The sequence below is a fragment of the Patiria miniata genome, unplaced genomic scaffold (assembly GCF_015706575.1).
Source record: "Patiria miniata isolate m_02_andy unplaced genomic scaffold, ASM1570657v1 HiC_scaffold_18, whole genome shotgun sequence".
NCBI lineage: Eukaryota > Metazoa > Echinodermata > Asteroidea > Valvatida > Asterinidae > Patiria > Patiria miniata.
This window is the reverse complement of record NW_024037056.1, coordinates 2,324,037-2,351,904: the sequence shown is the minus strand read 5'-3', so window position 1 is coordinate 2,351,904 and position 27,868 is coordinate 2,324,037. Positions and strand designations below refer to the sequence as shown.

The window sequence follows — 27,868 nt, the reverse complement described above, 5'->3', positions numbered from 1 at the left end:
TTACACACTTTTTTCAATTTAAAACATTTTTTGTTTAATTGTATTAACATTGAAGCATAAATATTGATGTTTTGAATGTAATGTTTTGACATTGTAATCTATTTGCTTGCAACTTACAAATTTAAGCTTTAAAAAAATGTATCATTTTACTCAATTAATTTCATTGAATTATGGTTTCAAAAAACACCAGAACTTGAATAAATGCAACAAACCTTAAAACGCATTTATCTCTGTTGCCCATTTTTTTTTTATTAATTTGTTTAAGAACACCTACAGGAAATAATGGCGCCCTATCAATAGTCAATAAGGTTTCATTTTCATCTACTCTCCTATTCTAAAAATCACAAACAAAAATCAAAATTCTCTTCGAGACATCGTCACCTTTCCCTTGAAACGCATTTTGCACAACTGTTTTAAAACTCAAGAAATACAGGAAACGGCAACAGTCAACCGTATCATTGTCAAATCACAGATATCAGGCAAGCAAGTTTTACGTTCTCTTGCACCGAAAACTCAAATACAATCAATCTTGTTTCTTGTACTTGTTAGACAAATTTTACGATCTGGGAAAAAAAATGTAAAAACTTGATATGCAGCAAACAATAGGGGAGTCGGCATAAACGACCGCAACAATTCAGCTTATACTTTTTTCCCTTTAAATTACGCGAAATCTCTAAAATGGGGTCACAAAACGTGAAACTCGTGTCCGTAGCCAAAGCTGCAATGAACCCAGGCTTTAGAAATGGGAAGAAACTGGACAGAGTTCTGCATACGAATAGTACAGGTTTTACCAAGAGTACAGTTTTACAGAAAAATCAAAAATATGAAAATCATCCTTGACACAACAAAAATCATCCGTCCAATTTGTAGACACAAGCAAGTTCTCAAGCAGCCGGACTAATTCCTCATTTTAAATTGGTACATTATTAACTACAGCTGGAAAGAGGAAGTCAGAAAATTTAGTAAAATTGTAACATTGAATTATATCAATCAAACAAAAAACATAAACAAAACTGAAATTGTCTTTAACAATGGCAACAACCACCTCTGTGACCGACAACGAAATATTGCTTTTTTTTTTAACTGTTCTTTTTTTTTTCTGTTTTGTATTTACAAGATGCTGAATACATTGTACATTTGGCATGCAAAATGTTGACTTCGGCTTAAGAATTAAGTCTACCAAATATGCAACCTTTTGAACAAAATAACCCCTAAATTGTACTTAACTTGTGCTACAATGTTTCGGTATTTACAGTATTAAGTTCAGGTATTTTACAGATGCAAAACCAAAAATGAACTGGAAAAAAATTAAGGTTTACAAGTTTCTTAGAAATTATGCTTACAAATAGAAAACGAAAGTAAATCTTTTGTCAACACTTACGCAAAACCTCAAAATAACGTACAGTACATGTATTTTTTCGTTCTGGATCCAAGTATTTGCTGCCTACAACTAATTAAGAGGTTTCCTTCAAAACAATGAAGCAATATTCTTCTTTGTTTTAATATAAATAATCCAAGTACTACCCTAACTTTGGAACCTGTACAAACACAATTAATTAAACTTCTGCACAAACTAAAAAAAAAAATCGTCAAAACCGAACAGAAACAAAAACAAGTTGAATACAAAGACATATCACTTCTTTACAACGCACTGATACCACACACAAAAATCCTTGGATTTTTCTTTTTTGTCGAGAGTTCATTTAATAATTTTTGTTAGTGTTTTTTTTTTTACAGTGTGCTAAGCCAAACGTGTATATAAATCTGCAGCTCATTACAAGTACTTTTTTTAAACAAAAGAAAAATGTGTCCAATACATTCCCAGCACATGAAACCTAATCATTTCAGATGGGAAATTCCAAAACATCCTTGCCATTTACTTGTACTAAAAGACACTTGTTTTTCTGTGAAAGTACTGATTTAAAAATAAAAAAGAAGACAAAAACCTTGATAAATGGCTGCTGGATGTATTTTTGAGTACCACGAAAATTAGGACTTTTTTCTTCCTCCCACAAAATGAAACCACAGCGTGTGAGCAGATCACACAAAATCAGTCTAGAGGACGAAATTGTTACTACAGTTACGTCACACCTGTAGATATGAATATATGAACCTCTTTTAAAACTCTCCCGTCTATATGTCTGTGAATGGGGTAACCATGTTGATGAAATGTATACACGTAAACTAGTTGTTAACACTATGGGAATAGTACTTTTTAAATTATTCTCCCCAGACAACTTTTACAAATATCATCACAGGTCGTCCTTGACCAAGAAACACAAACTGTTGTCAAATTTGGGGGGGGGGGGGGTATCTCACACAATTAGTTTCCCCAGATATTGATTGTTTTGGCACAGTTTGTGACCTTGTATGGGGTGGGGGGTGGGGTGGGGGCAGGTAGGTGGGGTGAGAGAGGTGGGGGTAGGGGGAGGGGGAATGCAAGCTATTAACCGTAACTCCTTGGCATTCTGCCAGGAGGCTTCCAGACTACTCAAAAATATTTTCACACCGTTCGCTAAAACCAACGACCAATTCTTATCTGTAAAAATAGGAACTTCGGGTCCCACGATGAGTACTAGAGACTTGGATCTACAGTACTGAAAAAGGCAAAAATCTCGCCAAAAAAAATTGGGCTAATAGCAGATCAAGATCCTAAATCTCAATACTTTTTTGAAAATTAGAGATATTTTCAGTTTTTTCCCCCTGGCCACTACTAAACGAAAAAAAGGGGCAGGGCCAGACCAGTAACTCATTTGCATGGATAGCCCCGCCCCCAATAAGAACTGTGCCTCATCTACGCACGTCTAAGTTTACGATGCATTTTTACTCACTTATCTGCTCTGTACGCTACCCTCGAATGCTAAAAAAACTACCATATCCAGTACTGGACCAAGAAAAAGGCTAACTTTGATTTCTTTTAAACTACGATTTCTATTTTTTTTTCAAACTCGACAGGGAAAAGGAACGATGAAAATGCTTGCATAGTTAAATCTTTTTAAGGTACATGCACTGGATAGGAACCCCAGTAGCAGACTATATACAACTGTACACACACGGTATTTGTTTAAATTGCAAGTCTTTTTTTTTTTTCATACTCGGATAAATACTCATTTTAAGACACTTACAAAGAACAAGTGGAAAAAAACTGTACGACGATGAGTTCAAAATATCAAGATTTCCTACGGAAAATTAAGGGAAAAATCAAGCTTGCATTTTTTTTTTTTTCAAATGCATTTCAATTTTGTTGGTACTGAAGAAAGTGAAGTGTATTTTTTTTCCATTTTTTTTGTGGGGCTGTACTGAGTTTTTGAACAACTTAAAGTATTGTCAATTACAATAAAAATAAACAAAGTACTGATTATGAATGATGGTACGGAAAACTGAGATGAGAAATATATTGCAGTCATCACAGGCTCCGTTTTTCGTTGTCTTTTTTTCATAGCTAGTTATTGTTATAACAATGGTTCATTATGCTTTTTTTCCCAATTTTTTTGTTGTTCTTTTGTATTTTTTTTATTATCTTAAGTGCATTCCACACTTGTAGCAGTTACAAGAAACATTCCTTTCTGTACTTTATTACATTGAGAGATACAGTTGTCTATTTTATACATTGGTTATTTTATCGAAAAGACAAACGTGAATTTTTTAACAATTAAAAAAAAAAGTCTGTATCAACAGAAAAATAAAGTTGCCGAGTGATACAAAGAATTTGTGAAGTTATTTTCAATTTTCTATTAATTTTTACAGTTTTTCCCCCAATTGTCTCATTTCTGACTTCATACTGAAAAAGTCTCGTAGTGCAAAGTGCTTTATAAATGCATTTTTTACAAGCTTAATACAAGCAAAGCCTTCAGTGTTTCAAACTGCAAAACTACAGAGGGCTATTTGTTTTCTTTTTACCCACCGTTTCTCACATTTTTTTTTTTACATGAGAGCACTCTAAGGATTTGGAGATCAGGTGTTTTAAAGCGCCCTCTGTTGACAACAAACAGCGCCCTCTGTCGACAGGCAACACTAACGTTCGTGAAACTGGTGTACAGTTTGAGCAATAAAAGTCTGACATTTTTTAAGTATTAAGATCACTAAATTTATCACAGCTTTTTGAAATCATTTTCCAAGATGCGTAATCCTAAATAATGCAACCCCTGGCCAAATAAAGGGGGAAATATTAACGTAAGACACTTCACCATACTATCGAGGTATTGCACTGTCTTATTAGCTAAGCAAACAGAAAAGGCGCTAGCTACAGGACTCTATGTGAATGTTTCACATTTAAATAATTGAACTAAAACTTTACATTTCTTTGGTGAAAGAGAGGGCTACAGCGGTGTTTTTTTTTGTAATTTATATCTTTTTTTTTTGAAAGTGGTAAAAAAAAGGGAATTCAGCATGCTAGGGATAAGAGTTTAATTGTCAACTATTTTAAATCCTAGATTTCAATTTAATTTTTTAAAGCCTTTAAATTTTTGTACTTGAAACAAGTGAAACTTTAAAGGATTACAGCATATTTTGTTCATGCTTGCCCCAAAGAACATTTAAATTACTTTGGCCAGTACGATAAGGCAGGTTATTTTTTTCTTTAGTCTTTCTTTATCGAAAGTTTTGAACACACACACTAATTATTTAACACACCCTCTCATTTTAAGTTACATGGCATATCTCCCCCGGTTTTGTGATAGTGGTATCGGCCAGTGAACCTTTGAGTGCATCATCGCGCCACACAAAGGTGAAAGTTCAGGCCCTACCATTGACCAGCTGGGGGGACTCCTTACTTTCAGCAGGAGGAGGAGGGGGAGGAGGGGCAGACTTGGTGGCGGCCGCGCCTTTACTTTGAGTTGCATCGTCGCTGCCGGATTTCGCCGTCGGCCGGGTCTGGTTCCCCGGCGGGGGCCGACGATTTCTCGGCCCCCTCGCGTCCCGCTGCTCCTTGGGTCCGTTTGATGACGGCGCCCTCGTTGTCGAGCTGTTGCTAGCATTTGCCGGTTTACCGCTACTATCGCCGTTGACTTCGCGTCGCTCGGACGCGCCTTCGCGTCGTTCGGACGCGTCGCCCGCTCCGCCGGTGCCCCTACCCTGTGCGTTGCTGGCGCCCCGCTGGCTGCCCCCAAAACGCCTTCTGGGCATCGGAGAGCTGGCTTTGCTATTGTCGGTATCGTCGGCGTAGCTCTCGTGGAAACCGTCGCCGTTTTCACTGCCTCCCCGGCCTCTGTTCTTGCGTCTACGGGGCCGACGCTTGTTTCTTCTCCCATCATCTGAATGAAAGATGTGAATTATTTTTCTTTCAAAACCCTGAGGAGTTATAGTGGGGGGGGGGGGGCAACAAAAGTCCCCATATACATGTAGACTAATTTATCTGGCACACATTGGCAAAATGCTGGAAAGAGGTGCACAAAGGCATTGGACGACACTTTGACCGCAATCTACATTCAATGGTCAAATGCATCAAATTTAAAGATTGAAAAAATAAACTAATTTAGAATACAATGTTCCGCAATTAGATTCTGAGACTGGCAATATTTTATAGATTTCACACTCATAAATCCCCCTCCCCAAAAGAAAAAAAAACCGTGGCAGAAATGACCAATGGGCACTTAAGTATCATCCCAACATATTCTGGATGTTTAACGTTTTTGTCAGCTCTGCCTAGATCTGCCTGAGTGTAGGGAGGGGGTCTGTCTTTTCACTCACCTTCCTTCTCTGTGTTATTGGTGTCATCGTCAACCGTCGTGTCTTCCAAGAGTGTCTCTTCCTCGTCGTTCCGACGGCGACGGTTGTCACGGTAACTATCCTCATCCGTCTCCGAGGGGGGTGTACCATTGCGAGGCCCATCTGTCATTCAAAAGTGATTTTAAAATTTACTCCACACAAAAAAGAAAGTCACTTTTTGGTGCGGGTAACTATTTTGTATTTGCCCAAATGTAACCAGTCGGATCTCATATTTGTTGTTGTTGAGAATTCATGATACCATTGCTTGGTGTTAGACTGAAAGATGTGCGTGACAACTCACCGTAGCCCCCTCTGCCTCGGCCGCGACCCTGTGTTGACCTGCCCCGCCCTCTGTTGGAGGCCCCGCCTCTGGGTGGATACCCACCCCTCGAGGCCCCGCCCCTTGAGGATCCCCCCCTTGAGGATCCGCCTCTTGAGGCTCCACTTCTTGAAGTGTAGGTCCCGCCCTCCCGCCGACGGTCCTTGTCATCCTGCAGGACCTGCTCCGCCCAGTCGCTGGACCGCGCCCCGTCCTCGCCCGACGCCATGTCCTGATCTGAGGGGCTGCGACCCCGCCCTGAAGAAAAAAAGTGTGAACCGGCAAATTGTAAGTGATTCTGAAATACAACATTAAGCCACATTGTACTCTCCGCTGTGAGATCATGCTCTAAAATTAAGTCCGTTTTCCATAATTTTTTTATGTATTCCGAAAACGTTCAATCCAAAAATTATTTCATATTCCACAAGTTTCTCATTTAAACACAGCCAAATTACATTGCGAGTGCACCTTTAAAGGAGCTTGAATGATTGACCCTGAAAATCCTAGCCAAACACCAAGCCCTCTGACAAGAACCGCATGTTATGTAATACATTCCTTATAGTGGGTCTAGCCAGCCTCGCCACGGGGCATGGAAAATCAATCATCCTGTCAGCAAGACTACTCAGCACGCTCAAGTTTGCCGTCGTGTCTATTACGACCTAATTTTGATAGACAGAAAATAATTGCGTTTTATTTGGACCCTAATCAGGGTGTACTGTAAACTCAGGCATGCAACTGGGAAATCACCAAAAAAAGAGGAAATTCAAATTTTTTTTCCAGACTTTGTACAGAGTTTTTCTATTTTCAATGGCACACATGGGAAGTAAAAAAAAGAGGAAATCAGCTGATCCGAGGAAAAATTGCATGCCTGTAAACTACAACTGTGTGATCGTGGGTTAAAAAAATGATAGCAAGGCGCAGGGTTTGAAATTAAAAATTGAGGTGAGAAAAAGATGGTCCTTACCTGAACTGTTCAGGCCCCCTCTTGGCCCACCCCTACTGCCCCCTCTGGCTCCTCCTCTACCCCGGCCACGCCCCCTGCGGCCCCGCCCACCCCCACTGTCCTCCGATAAGTCCGAGCCATAGCCCCTATCGTTGCGGTCCCTAGGCGGGGGGAAGTAAGCGCCGGGGACATAGCCCCCGCTGAAGTTACGCAGCTGCTGGTCAATCTGAAGGCGTTGAATGCGCAACTCTTCCATGTCCTGAATAATGAATATTCATCATGAATATTCATGAGCATTGCAATCATAATGTTCAATCATTCATATTCATATTAATTCAAATTACAATATTTATCCAAACTTGAACCACTGATGTCCATTTGAAGCCATATGATGCGCAGTTCTTCCATATCCTTAAGACTAAAGTATCCTGAATATTCATGAGTACAACAATTATACTCTTCCGAATTTTTTTATATTCATTATTATTCATTACCATTCACAAAATGTTAATAGTATCGTTATTGTTCGCAAATATTACATTCATAATGTTCCTGGTTATTTATTTTGCATCATTTGCATTAAATTCATTCACGAGTCATTTCCAAATTAAAAATGTTGAAGACAGCTTTTCCATTCACAGTATTTAATATGCAACAAACTATAATGTTCATCTGCAAATAGGATCTAGAATGTTAAAATACAACTGATTTTAAATACCTTTTCAATTGAAAATACAAGTTGTCAAGAATGCAAGAGGCCAAAAATATGAAGAGCAATACTGCTTTATCAACCAAGAACGAACAATCCTTTAAAACTTAAAAGGAAGACGATTTTTCTGCAGTGTTTTCTTGTGAGAAAAGGACCTACAATCCCGGCCAAAATGGTTGGGACACTTGGAAATAACCTAAGCCTCCCACGGTCACCCACTCCCCCGCTCAATAATGTTCTCTCCAGCTGACGGAGCACACACCACGCAACGAGAGACAACACCGACAGGGGCCAGGAGCCAGGCGAGATTTGGCCAGGATTGTAGATTGTCAATAGTTGTTCAAACTTCTTCCACGGACTAACCTTCAAGTGAGCCAGATGATACTCCAGGAATACGCGGGCGTTGACGATGTTCTCTTTCGTACCCACAAACATGAACGGTACCAGGTTGTTGTCCGTGGCGGTTTCCCGCTCGTTGTCCCCCTTGATCTTCACCCGGACCACGCCGGACTTGTCCACTATCTCCTGGATGACCCGCCCATTTTTGCCGATGACCTTGCCTGCATGAGGTAAGAAATGTATAAATTAGCAACATCACAAATGGATGGCGTCCTAAACTGGCTCCAATATAAAAGCCCCCGTGTGAACAAAACGTGATGTCATAATGTCTTAGGTCCATTGACTTACCTATAACACTCCTGGGCACCTCGCAAACTTCCTCCCCAAATTCTAACATACTGCGGGCTTGCCGTATAGCATCCAGCTGTAAAAACCGCCAACAAAAAATAAGGAGCTTTTAATCATTATCCCTGATTGGGATTTCATTTTTAAAATTCATTCAACCTAAGTTTTAAATGATGTGATACTTCAAAATTTTAATAAATTGTCTTGCCCAAGAGCACAAGGACCATGAATTCTTTGTAAAGTGTTTTACCCAAGAGTACAGGCATCATGAACTCTTAGTAAAGCGTCTTGCCTAAGAGCACAAGCATGATGAACTCTCAGTAAAGTGTCTTGCCCAAGAACACAAGCACCATGAACTCTTAGTAAAATGTCTTACCCACAAAAACAAAAACACTCAAACTCTTAGTAAAGTGTCTCGCCCAAAAACACAAGCACCATGAACTCTTAGTAAAATGTCTTGCCCACGAAAACAAACAGGCTTAAACTCTTTTAGTAAAGTGTCTTGCCCAAGAACACAAGCACCGTAAACTCTGAGGGACTATGGGACACTTAATAAGAGACACTTTACTCTACAAAAGAAGATAATAAACGCAAACTGACCTCTCCGTATATCCTAAAGGTACAGGTATCCTCGTCCAGATCGATGCGTCGGACCCCTACGATCCGTCGGGCGGCCTGGATGTTGGCCCCGTGGGCCCCGATGGCCAATCCCATCAGGTCCTCACTGACGCTGAACTCCTCCAGACAGCCTTCCAGCTGGTTGCGGGTGGATTCCAGCTGCTGGGCGGCCTCCTCAGCCCGGCCCATCATCAGCATCTTCTCACGGATGCTGCGGAAGTGCATATCGCTGAGGAGCTCAGCCCGCCGCATCAGGGACGCTGACGTGCCCTGTGAGAAGACAAAAAATACTGCAAGTAAAATTTGTGCGATCCCCCTGGCATCCTGGCAGTTAGGACACTTTTCAGAGACGGCCTTGATTGTTCACCCGGCAGGTAACAGTTCTCAGTTGAATGGGGAATTTGGGTTGAATGGGGAGTTTCGGTGAGGCACCGGACTAACATATGTTAGAGTCATTAGTATCTCTCCAGAGACCTCATAAATACCCATATTGGAAAGGCTTTTTTGGACATCAGCCTTCTCTCCACAGACCACCTTTCATGTTTGGTTGAGATTGACGACTGAACTTTACAGTGACATGGAACACACACACCCACACACACGGACACACAGAAGTAAAACGCGATCGCAATATCCCCCTGTCTGGCTTGAAAGCCTGGGGGATAAAAAGGAAAAACGTGGTTCCACACGGCAGGTTCCACATGCGTGCGCAACGCGCGCAATACGCAGTGCGATATCACCCTCATTGTGTGAAATGCATTTTTATTGTCTAGCCATGTGGCCGTCCTATACCAATGAAATTACAGTATCCAAGGACACGATATAACAATTTACTTTAGTGACTGCTTAGCAAACTTTTCGCGAAGTATTTCCCAAAACTAAATTTGTCCATAATTCCACAATGTGATCTACTTACGAAGACGAGCAGCGATTCGATGTCCTCATCGTAGACGATGGCTATCGCCCCAGTGGACTTGAGAAAGTCTTGGTGATGCTTCGGGTCCTTGGCACTGCGGAGAATGCATCAATGAAATACCTTAAGTTAGTAAAATTTGAACCTAACTACTTAGGAATTTTTGCTAGGATGCAACCTCAATCCTGCAAAATCCTCCAACTGCCTCCATGTAAAAAGTGCATACAGCCTCCATGCTCCGAAATATTCCGATATTCATGTTATTTTTTTAATGTGGTCCTTGGAGGGGTGACCACTGCCTCAATCCAGCAAAATCCTCCAGCAATCACTGTCAATATGCTGAGGCAGAGCCAGTGACATCCTGGAGCAGTGTGGAGGATTTCAAGCATGATCTAGGCTTAAATTTATGAATGGCTGAGCATAAACAACACCAGGTCCGGCCCAAGACTTTGACATAGTGCATCCTCCAAAATCTGTCACATGTTTTTGCCATATAGCCTCAATCCTGCAAAATCCTCCATTTTGCAAACAGGAATTTTGAGGATTTGGAAATGTTAGGGTTTAAATGGGCATGAATTCATTAAGAGAATCCTCCCAAAGCTACATACCAACTCGGGCACACTGTGAATTCTATCACAGAGGCCCCCTTTCATGGCGAAAGCATGGTGCTAGCTATTGTTCAGATAATCCGTCATGGGGCAATTGCCTTGTAAAATAGCTAGCACAATGCTTTCGCCATTGATGGGGGCCACGTGAGTGTAAAGTGCCTGGATTCGTCTAAGTATCACCAGTGAAAAATGCCAAAATTGAACATCTATGATTTCATCTTTTTCTCCAACCTATACACAGTGCACTTTGGTTGCCCATTTTACACCCCGTTAGAGATACATTTTTCCAAATTTTTTTATGAATGAGATTATTTTTAGTCCCATACTATAAACAGACTTACTATTCTCTGATGTCTGCTGGTACTGAGATGGCCACCTTGTGAAAGGTGTCTGCACTCAAGCTTGGCCTGTTACCAAAAAAAAAACGGAATTGTTATTACCCTGTATCAAACTACATGTAGATACCAAGCATAGCGAAACTTTTCCATCAAATCTGTCCTGAATCCTCCAATTTTAATACGATTTTGCACACCCCCTAGGGAGTAAGGGTTAATACTCAGTTAAGGAACTGGCTTACAAGAGTTAAAGATATATGACTAGGACATGCAGTAAGGACTTTAAGTCCCTGAATTGGACTAAGAAAACGAAGAACAAATAGCCTAGTGTCCTCTTATACCTATCTCACTGACTGACTGACCCTACTGTTACTTGTGAAGAGGGCCATGCAGTGCTCATTACAGGATTATCTCCTAACCCCAATTTGGGGAAGAGTGCATCATTTGTAATTTGTGCATTATGTTTGTTTGAAGCAACAAAAGCACTCAAAATCTAATGAAGGGTGCTTAACTAACCAAATAAAGTTTTAACTTGTGAATGCTGTATATTCCAAGAAAACAATATTCTAGGATCTCGATTTCAAATAAAAAAATGTCGAGTAATATTTTGAATTAGGCCCGAATTCAGCATCCGAGATGTGTTCTCGCTGAGCCGATTGCAGCTACGTGATGTCGCGCACTGAACCGACGAATTATAGCAGCCGCGCGCATATGCATCATGTCAACGCTTGCGCGCGCTTCGCCGAATTGAAAACGAACTACTAATGGAAGTTTCCAACGCTGCGTCTTTAGACGCTTCCCCTTTAGAAATGGCCTTCTTTCATTGTTTTCTTCTAACTTACAGCTTGCCAGAAACAAAAAATCACAAGGAATTTAGTGCCAGCATTATCTTTAAACCAAGTAAGATTTTCAACAATAATTTCGTCATTTACTTTTTGGATAGCTGCAATTGATGGACTGAAGCTTTAACCCTAATGGGCTAAATTTGGCCCATTGTGCAGAACTGATGCATGAAAAAACTTCCAGTGAATAACCATTCAAAATCAAGTGAACAGAATTTTGGGTTTTTATGGGTCTGCTTTACTCGGCTTGACTTGGCTTGTTTTGTTTAAAAAAAACACTTAATTTTCAGCCTGACAAACTCTAATAGAGAGGTAACTTACTGTTTGTTTGGATAGCGCAGTCTATCCAGCTGGACGATTTCATTGTAAGTAGCATCATATCCGATGTACTCTAAGACGTAGAACTGTTGAGAAAATTAAATAACACGATTTTAAAAATTAAGAATCGGAATGACCTTAATTTTATGTCTTGATCAATTTATTTTTTGCTATCATGGGAAACAACCTACGTGTATAATGAACATGATGGGGCACATAAAAAATGTTCCTTACAGTGGTCGTGTAAAGAATTCCATACGTGGACTTCACTTGACATCCTGTGCATAAATCCTATGAGACTGGTCTAAAAAATTCCAAGTATTTTCTCAAAAATTCCAAGTGTAAATGCTTCAATATTTTCCCTGCTAAATTTGACGTTTTAGGATATGTTATCGTTTTAGGATATGTTATAGCTGACAGGTCGCTGCAGGGAAAAATTTGTTATGTCCATATCAGTTACGCACCAAAGGGGGGCTTGAGCCGCCGCCCCCCCCCCCCCCTAAAGAAGTTGTAAAAAAAAATTTTTAGTCCCACAATTTGACGTTGGTGATATGTATGTGGCCCATTTTCGAGTAGTAAAATAGGGGTGTAAGAAGCGCCATCCAAAGGCAAATACCAAAAAAACACAATTTTTTTTTTGGCCAAAAGTTTTGGGCAAGATTTTTGAAAATTTTTTACATTCTAAAAAATTTGTTGAGCCCCCCCCCCCCCCAACCAAATCTTGGGTGCGCCACTGGTCCATATATGAAATTCTTCCCCATGTTAATTTTCCTATTCAAGAGGTCCGAAAGCACGTCACTAGGGGTGAACACTCAGGCTCTATTCAAATAACTGTGACAAAAACAATCCTCTGTTATTGTTCATCCCGTTACTTGGAACACGACTTGAAATTGGTCGTGCGATTTAACCGAGCCAGTGAAGGACTTGTAATGGACTCATCTACCAAACATGCTTAAGCCACAGCAATGACGTGTGTGCTCATACCTCCCCTTTGATCATCTGTATCTTGGCATGCCACCATCCTCCGGGCTCGCCTTCGTAGGCTCGAGAATAAACCTGACGGCAAAGAAAAAAAATAAGGAAATTTAAGAACGAGTCTGGTATTAAGATCCAAATCAGAATCAGATTTGTCCATGGAATTGCCATCCGCCTACAGCATGCCAAAGTGGCAGACGAAAACAATTACCAGAAATTGTGTTTGTCAGTGCCTCTTGAAATCTGCACTCTCTCCGGCTAAAGTGTCGTAGAATTAAAGCTGTACGGTCTGTGCTCTCTGGGTGCGCTCTCCGAAAAATTTAATGTCTAAACATTAACTTCTTATCATAAACTGTGTGCGTACTTTTGTTACTTGTGACATGTAGGCTACATGTAGCTCTATTTTTGTTTTATAGAGCTACAGGCACAAACACATCTCTGACATGCAACTGGGAATTTAGAAAAAAAAACAAGGAAACTCCATACCACACAAGACTTTGTACAGTATTTTTCAATCTGTAATGGCATTCATGAGAAGTAAAAAAACAAGGAAATCAGCGGATCCGAGGAAAAGTTGCATGTCTGACATCTAGAGCTCTAGATTTTTTTATGGGTAGCCCGTAGCCCGTAACGTTCTCACCAGGATTTTCACTGGGAAAAATGAACTCTCCGTGGCAAACTTTTGGTGGCGCACTGCATTGTGAATCGCCTGAATTAACTGAACTTGGCAACAGCCATCCCCCAGTGAAATGCAACATTACCTTGCCGTGCAAAAAGCTGCACATCCAACCTGCACGTCCAACCTGATAATCAACCAAAAATTTCAGTTTTCATACCTCGACTTCATCTCCGGCCTTCAAGTCGTTTACATCATCGGTAGACGGGGGAGGGGGAAGACGAACGTCCGCAAAGGGAACGCGCCTCTCGGGGGACCAACTAAGAACAAAGACCCAATTGAAAATTAGAAGTGTAAAAGTCTGGGTTGGTAATTGATGAAATAAGTGAAATATGAAGAATTTTAATATCGTTTCGGTTTGCGGTAACACCATGTGGTAATAACTACTGCTCAGTAGATATTTAGTTCTGAAAAGAACTTGTCCTGCTTATTATCAACTTTCGCTAAGTAGTTTTTAGTTCTGATAAGAACAGTCTCCTAATGATGACTAGAGCAGGCTAGTCGAAACGTTGAGACCAAAGACAAGTTCTTAGAACTTAAAGCAGGACTGATCTTATCAGAACAAAAAACTACTTAGCGAAAGTTGATAATAAGCAGGACAAGTTCTTTTTAGAACTAAATATCTTCTAAGCAGTAGTTATTATCACATATTGTTACCGCAAACGGAAACGATACTGATACTCCACCATGCAAAGCCTAAAATCTTATATATATAAGAATTTTAATGTGAAAACTTGTGTTCAAGCGTCAAAGAAGTGTATGCAAATACTTTTGTTCATCCTGCTCAGCTGTCTGGGATTTTTGTTTTAATTTGTCCCTACAAATATAGCAAAGTTACACACACATAAATAACACATGTATACATACATTGTAAAAGCACATGCGTAAATGACATGAACATTATTAAAAGATATGTAAATATTTTTGAATTTCATTTTTTCATGCATTTGTTCAATTTTGGTTTTTTAAATTCTCGAATGATTCAGACCCACTAAGTCGACGATTAAAACGACTTACTTGTTTTCAAAAGCTACTGTGACCTCATTGTCGTGAATGTTCTTGATAAATGCCTGCAAACAAAAACAAATAGCAAAATGATACAAATTAACATTATCTTGTTCAGATTTCATATTTTGGATTAAAAAAAATTAAATTTGCTACACTGGTATCAATGGTGTTGTACAACGTGCATTCATGCACTACCATTGTGCATAAAAAATTAAACGCGTCTACATTGTATTTTCAATAATTTTCCCATTAGTAAGACCATTTGTAATTTTTCAATCCTTTGAGAGTCGTTGATATAATTATCATTTAATCCGGTGAAGCAATTATCAAAATTATAATAATTCAGCACCGCAAAAGTCTATTTGTAATTTGAGTTAAACATCACGCAGACGTGTGGCAATCAGGCACGGTGGACATTACCATGATTATGTTGTATTGACATATTTCACTCTCGCTGGTGTCAACTGTGTGTGACAAAGGATGCAGCATAATCATCTACCACATAACACACCATACATTTTCCTGGAGGCTGATTTTGTCTCACTCTTATCTTAATCTCACTCTACACGTGTAAACTAGAAATTGTCTATTTTAGTTCAAGATTTTATTAGAGATAAGTAAAGTCTGTCACGAGCCAATATGGCCCATCAAACCTGCATTTATCTCTGGTTTCCTTGGCATGAAACGACTGAGAATATTTCTACTCCCCCTGGATGGGATGCTAGTCCATCGCAGGTTACTCCCCAGCTAATGCCGGTAACAAGTTATACTCCTGGGTGGAGGGAGGCAAGTGGAGGTTAAGTGGCTTGCCCAAGGACACAGCATATGGCCAGCAGCTGGAATTGAACCCCTGACCCTCTGATCAAAATCAACAACCCTAGCCAGGTTACTCCCTAGCTAATGCCGGTACCCATTTTCTAGGTGGAGAGAGGCAAGTGAGGGTGAAGTGGCTTGCCCGAGGACACAAAATGTGGCCAGCAGTTGGATTCAAACCCCTTCCCCTCTGATCATGAGTCACAAACCCTAACCACTAGGCCACACTCCCCTTCTTAGAGATAAACCACACCTTTAGTTCAAGTGCTTGAGAAAACTGTTCATCAGAGGGCAAATACATGTATGTAGGAAAATCAGACCTTTACCATTCATTTACCATGTTTGTCCAAACAAATTTTATGTATTTTATACAAGAACATGTACTTGAGACAGTTCCAAAACTATTTGTCGTTGTTTGCACTTCAAATGTCATTTTTGTCCGGGAAATGTTTGGGTCTTATATTCACCCTCAGTACGTCACGAATGCATACCGGTAGATAAGGAATTGCATATTTTAATTGAATGAATTTAATTGAATGAATCAAATTTTAGGGTACGTCAATTTTCAGTTAAAAAAAAAATAATTTGTTGCGGTAGATATGGGGATTTGTACGTGTACCTTTCTAGGACCCCTGAAATATTGTATTGCAGTATACCACTTTTACCAATATACCGGTACCTGGTACCAAACAAGCAATATCTAACCAAAATCTACATACGTGTACATTATATTTCTCCAGCCACGGCAGAATTTCTCTAGGGGTCACAAATATGATACACTATATGTACATGCATTCATGTACTGAGTACATACTGAGTCCATGTCTTGACTCACAGAGTACATGAACTTCTCTTGTGACAAGTCATAATCATGATAATCTGTCCAATAAGCCCTCAAGCCATACATGTACATGTGCAGGTACCAGTACCTGCAGGCACAGTCAGGTTCATGTACCTCCACTCCAGTGACATCCCATCACCATGTACTCAATGTACATGTACCTGGTACATTTTTCATGCACATGCAGCTCTCAGCAGTATGCATACATGTATACATGTACATGTACATGTACCTATTCATACATATTCAGTATGTACATGTACATGTATGTTCTCGGCATACAATGCATTATGTACACATGTACATGTACATGTACATGTAGAGTACAGCGAATACAGGTCAACTCGTACGCGAACCAACTCGTACGCGACCAACTCGTACGCGGGTCAATTCGTACGCGAACCGACTCGTACGCGGACCGACTCGTACGCGGACCAACTCGTACGCAGACCAACTCGTACGCGGACCAACTCGTACGCGTGAGTTTAGACGATTGGTTTAGCTCACATGGACAGATGAAATTAGGTTCGGTACGGTAGGTCGGCATAATTTTACCTTTTCTGAAAGGTTGAGATTTTCAAATTAAATGTAGTTGATTTTTGAATCCGCCATTGCTACTTACATTCGCAATTTTTTAGAGAAGAATTCACACTATTCACAGGTATGCACAAAACGATACAACACATGTCTAACTACAAAAATCAGTTACTTTATTATCATCATTCACGGGTTCACTCCCAATCACACACAACGGTCACACATTGAACTATGGACTACCCGTCACACTATTCCCAAATTCTTCCCAACCATGCCAACCCAATCCTCGAAACCACTCCTAAAACGGCCCGCGTACGAGTTGGTTCGCGTACGAGTTGGTTCGCGTACGAGTTGGCTCGCGTACGAGTTGGCTCGCATACGAGTTGGCACGCGTACGAGTTGGTTCGCGTACGAGTTGTCTCGCGTACGAGTTGACCAATCCGCGTACGAGTTGACTCGCGTACGAGTTGGTTCGCGTACGAGTTGACCTGTTTCCAGTACAGCATACCAGTGTCAACTCAATGGTCCAGTTTTGTCACTGAACACAACCAAATAAAACATCTACATGAACCGGTACATTTTGTACGTACATGTACATGTACCAGTACAATGTATTCTTAAATATTTACAAGTTTACAATGTATTCTCTGGAAGAGAAAGCTTCAGTGCATCGTCCACTTCAAAAGATTTCTGAATGTCAACTGATCAAGTGCACTGATTTACATGCACGTAAGATGTAAGATTTCTCTTTGAATTTCTCGAACAAATGAAATGAAATAAATCTCTCCATTCGGTGACCTTTGACATCCCACATCTGGAAGTCCGGCTTCATGACTGGACTGCATGAAGATGTCAATTGGATTTGTAACTCGACAAGATGGTTTGGTCATTACTCAACTAAGACCAGGTAGATTTTCTGTTTTTTCTTCAGGACGATATTTTTTTTTGCCTCGGTAATCCCTAACGTAGAGTTACTAGCCTTCCAGGTCTTGGACCCAAAGAGTAAAGGTCAGATACTGGAGTTTCTTTTACTGGAGTTTCTTTTACAGTTGACAAAACTATCTCAAATTCCCCCCCCCCCCCCCACAAAAAAAATTGCAAGTTATAGAGTCCTGTGCTATGGGCTCTGCAAGTGCACCGACTCCAAGCATGATAGTATCTGGATCCCTCTTTTTGTTTGATCAGTCACAGACAGTCAAAAATTCATTCCACTTCCCCTGCCATGCCTTTTAGGCAGGCTAGTCACAAACAGTCAGATCATATTTCGTGTAGGCACAATGACTTCTCATGCTCCATCAACAGACAAAAGCAGGTGACTGGTAGGCACAGCTGGCTTATCAATCTCCTACAGTCAAAGCATAGCTGTATCAGGTTTCATAACAATTTACAGCCAGTCAATCCTGCTTTATGAAGGCAAGAAGCACTCAACTGTTAAAAATATTCACTTGATTAAATGTTGACTGCTGGGCTGGCCTTGTTGAAATTGCCAGCCAGAGAGGGAGTTGTACATGTACTGTACATATAATGCTTAACCCTAACTCCCTAGCATCTTTTACTAGGAACTGGACTAAGTCCATCAAAATCAATCAATCACTGTGCGTCCAATACGAAACTATACATGACATAATGGAATCCACCACTGACGCACTGGTTGACATTCAAGGACTTGCTACACATGGCTTTTAATCGCAACAGCAGTACAGGAAGCTAGGCAAAATCAATCAGATACCTCTAGCAATGCTTCAGGCCATTTAGGCCCAAGTCCATCATACTCCATCAATTTTAAGTCACCCAGGCCTCCTGGACCAAGCCCCCAAAATCCACCAAAATGGGGGATGGATTTTGATGGAGTTGGGGTGGTTAGGGTTAACCTCCTGACAACAGGCAGAGCACAAAACAGATTTGTTAAATGATGCTACAATACACATAATCTTGATATCATCATGCAAACCTTCAAATCTTATTTGAGTTATGTACTAGTAGTCATGAACTTTCCAAGGCATGTCACGTTGCACGTGCGCAGCGAACTGCCGAGTGCACATGCACAGCCAGTCAGTCAGTATTATGAACATGTTCCATTTCCCCACGGCACATTCCAGCATTCCGTGTGTTACGGGGCAACGATCTATTCACAAAACCTAAAATAACCCGGGCAGTTCACTCCTGCCAAGGTCAAAGACTGGGAATTCCGCACGATTAATTTGCAGAAGGCTCGCTCATTTACATGTACAAATTGTAGACGCATGTGACACAACTCCCATTGGTGTACACGTATATAGTTGTCACGTTTGAAATGTAAACTTCCCCAATTTCACAAGGATCCCGTCAAGAATTTTTCACTGAAACATTTCTCTGTTAAAGTGTATAAAAAATAAGACACCATTTTTAGTTTTACATTTTGTGAAAGTGCAAATTTTCTTCGGAAATGTCCCGTGCTGCTCTTGACAACTGAGGGCGCTGTTGCCATGATGTCGCTCCAGGCCCAAACTCTATATGATAAGTTTTCATTAGCATGAAACCTAAGAAGATTATGAATAAAGTGAAATTTGGTAATATTTCGAGATTCCATTACACAGTGAAGACATGCAAGACAGAAAACAAGACTACCACAAGAAACTACCAAAAAGTACCAATTAAACCACATTGATGAGTAAATTTTTGCACATTTTTGCACATTTTTAATTTTAAGACAAGCCGGGTGTTCTATCACGTGCAACACACAGGGACCGAGGTCTAGTATATAACTGCTGTGACACAAGGCCCGAGCTATGTGAGATATTTGGCCTAGGCCGTCGTGTCATTGCCACTGCTGTACGTATCTACCACCATCTAAAGGCTTGAAATTAACCTCATTACTGTGTATAGTCTCCAGAGTTGCACGAGTTTTCCTCTTGTGCGTAATGTGGCTATATTTATAACATCACATCATTATTTATAGCATGAGGTCACAACATGTACATGTACACGGTGAGCTACATGTACATGTGCATGATGTGTACATGTAGTACCTGGTATGATCATGTGCAATGCATGATTGTTCATGTCAAGTTTGTAGGGAAAAACTTTTATACATGTATGTAAATGTCAGGAAATATTAAGGTATTAAATTTAGAAAAAAAACAGGAAACTCCAACCCACATATGTATGTGTAAGACTTTGTACATATTTTTTCAATTTGTAATGGCATTCATGAGAAGTAAAAAACGAGGAAATCAGCAGAGCCAAGAAAACAGTTGCATACCTGTAAACATGGGCAATGTTGCTGGCTTTTTTGGGGGGGGGGGAGGCAGGGGGGCGGCAAACAAAGAGAAAGCGGGCGAAGGTGTTCATTGTATTCTTATTTTCCTGTACAATTAAGGATTAGTACAATGGGTATTCCTTGCTGCCCACCTTATCTTGATAGTGTGCATTGTCCACATGTGTACCGTATAATTGTGTGTAAATAAATAGGTATTGCACAACCCTGCACTAAATTTTGATACATGTACATGTACATACATGTTCAGTCTACGCAGGCATGCAACTGTACATTCACAAAAAAAAGAGGAAATTCCAAAATTCAGAAGACTCTGTACATAGTTTTTTTATTTTGAATGACAGAAATGGGAATAAAAAAAGAGGAAATCAGCTGATCCGAGGAAAAGTTGCATGCCTGTCTACAATGTACATGTACATGTGTATGTACATAACATGTGCATTTCATTTTGCAATATCATGAACAGATTTGAACAAAAGGCGCGTAATACATGTACATGTACATGTACGTACATGTACCGTATACATGATCTTACATACACATGTATGTGCAGGATCTGTTCACGTACATGTACATGTACGTGTACATTTTTTGTACATGTACGTGTACATTTTTGTACGTGTACATGTACAATTGTACATGTACATGTACGTGTGTACACATCTGTGTACATGTACATGTACATTGTACACGTACATGTACATGTACGCATGTACATTGCACTTTGAGGATCTCTCAGTTGGACACTGTCAAAAGACCTGCTTTTCATAAACCTTGGAAGCACACACTCAAATCACGCTGCACCATGTGTTGCATGCAATAATCTACCATCACTACAAAGCTGGCTTCCCCAGTATTTGTTTTAGCAAATCTGGGGAATCCCTGATACTGTGAATCCAGTGTAATAATTCCCCGGATAACGAGACAAATAGAATTTCTAGAACTGCTGATGTTGCCGTTTTAATAATCCAGTGTGAGTTTCCCTGGATTATCGCCAAATCAATATTTCCTCCGCGAAAATGGGAGTGACAGGTGTTACCTTTTTATAAAAAGATGACAATAATAATAGAGAGTGTCCCTCACAGATAAAAAAAAATTATATAATAAAGCTGTTACAGGGATGCATGCACTTGTCATGCGCTGGATGAGTGACCAGGGGAGAATGAGGCTAGGAATGGTATGGGAGGGTTGAACAGGGCAGCGGGCTTTTAGCGTGACCATGGGCTGGTCTTTAGAAATTTAACCGTAGTTCAGAATCTCTAATAATCATCAGCAATCCAGAAAACAAAAAATATATGAAACTTTATTTTTTAAAATGACGGTTAACAGTGGCTTTGATTTTTTTTTTCATTGAACAAGAATTTCAGGACTGAATTTAGGCCATAAAATTTTTTACCAGACTTATCTCTTCCCCGCCCGCTTCCTTTTTCAGCCTGCCTCCTTTAAAAAAAATTTTTTATTCACGAACACATTATATTTTGCAAATGTTACCAATACCGGTATATGTTTTTTTTTTATTTGTTTCCAACACAATTGTAGATAGGTTGAAAAGTTGACAACTTTTTGGAACTCAATTTTGAATCGGCAAAGAGACGAGAATATGGAAGAATCCATTCGCCATCTTAGAAAATCCGTCATCTTTGGGTAAAAAAAACAAAACAGCCGCCTCCTTCATGTTTTTCAAAATGTACAAACATGTACTTGGGGTTCCTCAGGCCGATAGTGTATCAAAATGCAAGCGCATCTTGTCTTTAACTAAGAATGCGTGCAGCATGCACGCGGACTTGGTTCCACCTGAAAAATTGCTTAATTTTGTTCTCCGAATTGAGAGATTATCCATGAAAATTTTATGCAGGCCTTAATTTCTTCACTTGATTTCTCAGCAACATGTGAAAGTTCTGCTTCCAATGCGTGTGAACGATGTGATGTATAATTCAAGTAAAATTCAAAGTATTAAGAAGTGGCGATAGCTATGCCAGTCCAGACATGTTAGGGCCAATCGACTATACATCAATGGCGCACACCAATTTTTAGAGGGATGCCACTATCCAAACGAAACTATGGTGAACCTATCCAACTGGCAATGGAATGTTGTTCCAAACGTGAAGTGCACAAAAGAGGCCTTATTTTCATAACTGGCCAGAGTGACACTTGAAACAAGCCCTGTTGGCCAAACACGCCTCCTACACCACTGGACAATGTAAATTTCTCCCAAGGTTACTGGTACTATAACTAGGCCCAAAATTAGGTATAGGATGGTCTCATTGACCGCGGTGATTGTATTGTGCCCCAATTTGCATTGAAAGCAAAGAGGGATAGTGAGATTTGGGTTAACCACAAAAATTATTCTATATTTGTGGGAAAAAGCTACCGGTACTCATATTGTATTTTCAGCTTCTGTGGGAATAGTGCAGTACAAACTCACTTTCTCACTTTCACTTGAGAAATTTGTACTTTTTTCATATCAGATTTGTTACGCCACATTCATAACATTAAAATATGATTAGAATGTGACACATTTTTTATACTTACATGTAATTGTTCACAGAATTAACATTCTGAAAAACTGTACATATATGTGTACAACAAATTCTTGTGCAACATCATTTGGGAGAAATTTTAGCATCACTACAGTACAAACATACATACATGTACACCTGCACAAACTTTAAGAATACGTGAAATTTTGAAGTACATGTAATCTGTTCACATCTGGAACAGAACCCTAAAAACCTGCATTGAGTTGAAGCCAAAATCTGCAACTTGGTAGCAGAACCAGGGGTGTGAGTGACCACTGATAAAAATAGCTGAAAACAGCTGGAAAAGGTGTAAAAAAAAAAGCTGAACTTTGGAAATCTCCTATACTTTTGTACACAGCAAGTGAGGGAGAAAAGCAGAAATCCAAAACAAAAAAAGGTGAAATCAGCTTTTAAGCTGAGATTTCACACCCCTGAGAACTAAGAGTTTCTCACAAATAAATGTACCCCCCCCCCAACTCCTACCCCATCCCCGCCAAAAAAACGAATAATAACAAAATAACAATTTATCCCAAGAACAGGCAAACTAGCTTCTTTTTTTTATGCCTTGGCCAAACTAGGAGATTCCCACCTCCCTAAATAAACTTCCGAATCAGTACTTTATTCTTCCTACCACCTTGGTTAAACTCCAAGAATCACACTAAGCCCTCTCTGACATGCCTAATACTGACCACAATATGTGATCCATTGTCCCAGTTTCCCACAGTTTGTTTTCTGGCCCTGAGATGAGAGAACCCACCCTACACATTACACAACTCAGAGTAGGGACACACCCAAACCTCACACAAGCTTAATACGTATAGCTGTTGTGTTAACCGGGGAGAAGTTTTATAAATGAAGAAAGGGAAAACATCCCATTAAAAGTTACACAATACATGTACACACATGAACACACTACAGATTTAAGTACTCGGGAAATCTGACGTCTAAACATGGTGAATATTTCCACTCAGAAAGTGGAAGACATACATTTGCATATTTACAGGAATATTAACCCTTTTCAATTTCTTGAATGTGGTCCTTGGAGGGGTGACCACTGCCTCAATCCTGCAAAATCCTCCAGCAATCACTGGAGCAAAATTCCATCTTATAATATTAACCCTAATTCCCCCTCGGCTTTTTTTGCTAGGATGCAACCTCACTGCAAAATCCTCCAACTGCGGACTGTCTCCACGTACAAATTGCATACAGCATCAATCCTCCAAAATCATCCGATATTTCTTGAATGTTTTCTCTGTAAGCTGAACATATCTGGGGTAGTAAGCTTTAGCAGGATAATCAACATTTTTTCCAAAAACCTCAATCTTCCAGTACATGTCCACTTGTCCAGAATGTACACGTAATGTGAAGCAATAGACGGTATGCACAGCCACTTTCCCACAGTACACAATGTATAGATTTGACCTCAGTGAGGTCTAGATTTGACCTCAGTGAGGTCTAGATTTGACCTCAGTGAGGTCATGTTGTGCTATTGATGACATCACATGCATGAGGTCTATGGTCTGTATTCTGTTACAAAATTGTCAAAGCAAGTCCTTACATGGTCTTGACTCATAAAACAAACACATACAAATTCCTTTGTCCCAGAATTTTCTGAAGAAAATTCCGAGTACAGCGTACACTCAACAAGTCCAAGTAAACCCATCAATGAACAAATTATTGTTTTAAGTACAAATTTCCAAGTTCAAAGAGTGAAGGATGCTGACTCCTGCAGGTACAGGGAAGCGCTATTTGGGCGCATGTGGGATCGGTTCATGAAGAATATCATAATATACAATAGTTCAATAATTGTATGTGCGGTTATTATTATTCATGAACCAACCCTATTTGTCATACATGTGCCCATATGCTTCTCAAAATGTACATAATGTCAAGCAAAAGACATTTCAACATGTCTGCCGCCGAACAGCCCTGTTGCTCATTTGGGAATTCCCCAGTTTGTGATACAGTGTGCAATGTACGGTACATATACATGTACATGTACATTGTATGCATTATGTAAATCATGTCACTGTCAAGGATTCATCAATTCTTTGACAAACCCCAACCTTATGAAAATGCTTTTACAACAGAAAAAAAATGCTACTTGATCATTGCAAGACAAATTATTTCAGTGTAGACAAACATTCCTTTTACTAGTGTCAGCAACATGGTCCGAAAATTTGGGACTCTCAATGTTGTGTATGATGAGTCCCAAACTTAAGATAATAAAAACATGCAATACAAGAAAAGACTGGCACATGAAACAACCAGTCCAACACCCGTTTAGTACTGCATCAATCAAATGTGCCAAAAGAAACATCTGGTACCTAGTCTCTATTTGTACACATTCCTTCCATAGTCATGCCACCAGACTACCGAATAGTCAATTTTTCAAAAAATTGGACATGTACGAGTCTAGTCCTAGGCTTCAAATTGAAATCACTTTGCATCACTCTCAGGTGCAAAATGTTGAAGAAAAGTCTCCTTCAAAAAATTGAGACCTCAAACTTGGCTGGTGAAATACCGAGGGCAAGGGCCTTGCCTTTGCCTCATGAACATTTTAGAGAATTTGGAAAGAATGTAGTATCCAGACACCACTTCTTTGGCTGCATGCACAAAGTCTATGGAGAGTCAAGTGCATTTTAAAAGTATTTTCTAACAAAATTGGAAATGTTTCTCAGTCCCAGATTCATGTCTTTTCAACATTTTTGCAATGACTGACCTTCATTGAGATAAAATGATGAAAAAAAAGTGGCTTCAGGTTGCAACATTCTTTCCGAGATTTTTCTTTCAGCTACATAAAGAGTGAGTATTTGGCCTGATTTTGTTTTTTCTGCACGCAATGTCCCAGTCTGAAGTGAATGAAACTATGGTTCAAAAAACAAATAAACTAGTTTCAGATAGAATGCAGTATACTTTGGCCACTTTCTCCATCACATTAAAACTGGAGAAGCACCCATATCAAGGAATTCTTACTTTGCCTGGTTATGTTCCCATTTCTTTTCTTTACGGGTGAACCAGTTTGGGTCAGGATTATTGAAAGTTAACATGGTTATTAAGGCAGTAACCAGATAAAAGTAGTATGCAAAATGTTGAATAAAAGATTAAATTACATGGTTTTTCCGCAAACCTTTCGTAATTTATAAAAGCTGGCATAATGAATTCTACAGCAAATATGCTTTTAAAAAAATTGAACAAAACCTACTTTTAACTGCAAAGATGACTTTGGATGAGGCTCTTATAATTTAGTGGAAAGTAAACTTTGACAAGAGCAAATGTCAACCATGTTTCAAATTCAACACAATAGTAAGCATTCACAAAAATTCACATTTATTGGAAAAGAATGTTGCATCCTGATTCCAATTTTTGCATCATTCATAACTTCATATATTATCTCAATGAATGTCAGTCATTGTAAAAATGTTGAAAAAGACAAATGTCATGATCTCGGACTGAGAAACATTTACAATTTTGTTAGAATAGAAAATACTTTGAAAATGCACTCTACTCTCCATAGACTTTGTACCCAACCAAAATAGTGGATGCTAATTAGCCTACTATTGAAACAAAAACAAAAATCTAATTTAAAGTAAACTGAAAAAAAAGGCAGGAAAAGGCTCACATCATTAAATGGAAAGTGAATTTTGACGAAAACAACTTAAACCAACTTTCAACAGATGAACAGTGAACGTTCACAAACTTGACAAATGACAAAATGAAATTGATTTTTTCCCCCAACCTAACGTGCCCAAGGCAAGCTCTATTTTACTTTATTTGCTTGTGCTTGTCAGAATGCTTGTTCAGTTAAAATAGCTAAACCCTTTTGCCTTTGCTGGGTTGCGCTCTCTTAAAACTGTTGTTTATCAATCAAGAAGTCAATGGTAGTCAAGCAATGCATGATTTTTCGCAAGCACACACAAAATGCCGGCCACACATCTACGCCTAATCCGACATGTCAAACGTAACCAGCATGACCGGCCGTCGACCAACATGACCAAGCAAGACGTATACATTCGCGTTGACATGGTTGAGCGATGCGGAATGTGATGCACAGTCACCCTCGGTTCCTACCCGAATTTCATCCTTTCCAACTCCGCAATTTCCAAAAGCACCACACACAAACAACTTCCACAACATCCCTGCCCCTCTTTCTGCCATCCGGATTAAAACAAGTCCATCATAAATGGACGAAATTTACCTTGAAATGTGCACCGTTCGCGTCCAGTACTTCCACTGAGAGTTCCTCCATTTTGGACTGAAGTTTCGAAGGGCATTGTGGGTAAAATGTGTCGTGTGCACATGTGCAAACGGTGATGGTTCACACGCGCGCTCCCAGAAAAAAATTCCAAGGTCACTCGAAAAGGATGCGATCTTTGCAACACATCAACATCATTCTTATTCCCTGAAAATAAAAAAAAAGCTTATTCTATCTCTCAAAAGTATAAAAGATGTTAAAGGCAAATGTTGCCTTTAAAATCCCGTCTTTTGTTCATGTGTTCTAGGAAACGATATGCTGCTTTCATAGAGACGATGGCGATTTCATCATCAGAAAGTTTCAAGAAGCTTCGCGAAGACGACTGAAAATTGGAGTTCTGCGGGAGACTCTTAAAAAAAAAGTTGTAAACAAGCCAAGATCGCCGAATGATCCGATTTCACTGTCACCAAAATAGCAACAGAATTATTGTTCACATCCTAGGGATAGACTTTCCCCATCCACATCGCAAAACGGGCGTTGCATTAATTTCAAGATGAGGATTGTGACAGGTTCATCTCAGTGTGGACACTGCGGGGGACGGTGTCCAAGTCTAGCTGTACGTGATAGACGAAGCTCGAAGAAGGATGTTTTGCATTCTTTCCATGTGATTCATGTGTTATGCCTGTGACGTGAGCGGGCAGGGAGTGGATTTGATGGGGGATTCAGAGTGATTTGACGGCGCTGTGAAACAGACTGTCTGGCAGGCGGCTCCCGTCCGACCGTACCGCACATGCACATCATCTATAATAATCCTACGGTTTTCCTAACAAATTTTAACAAAACTCTGAGCTCATGGTCACGTCAACACCAGTGGTACACCCACTATTTTGGTTGGTTTTTTTTTGGGGGGGGGCTCACATTTTGTTTTGTTTCCAATTTTTTAGAAGTTAAAATGTTTTCAAAAATTGTGCCCAACATTTTGGGCTGCAGAAAAAAAATGGTGGTTTTTTTTTGGGGGGGGGGGACTATTTGGACGTTGATATGATGGCGCCA

The 27,868-nt window shown here is 39.9% G+C and overlaps 1 protein-coding gene across 1 annotated transcript; it reads right to left on the bottom strand.

Moving 5' to 3' along the window:
• Positions 1-227: 227 nt before the first annotated feature.
• Positions 228-26,911, bottom strand: LOC119724173 (fragile X mental retardation syndrome-related protein 1-like). The gene is made up of 14 exons (XM_038195110.1): positions 26,819-26,911; positions 14,664-14,716; positions 13,807-13,906; positions 12,980-13,051; positions 11,999-12,081; positions 10,842-10,907; positions 9,896-9,989; positions 8,962-9,249; positions 8,365-8,440; positions 8,041-8,237; positions 6,990-7,227; positions 6,008-6,283; positions 5,689-5,829; positions 228-5,252 (listed from the first exon to the last, which is right to left on the bottom strand). The coding sequence occupies exons 1-14, from the start codon at positions 26,867-26,869 to the stop codon at positions 4,735-4,737; spliced, it is 2,253 nt and encodes a 750-aa protein (XP_038051038.1). The 5' UTR covers positions 26,870-26,911; the 3' UTR covers positions 228-4,734.
• Between the last annotated feature and the right edge of the window lie 957 nt (positions 26,912-27,868).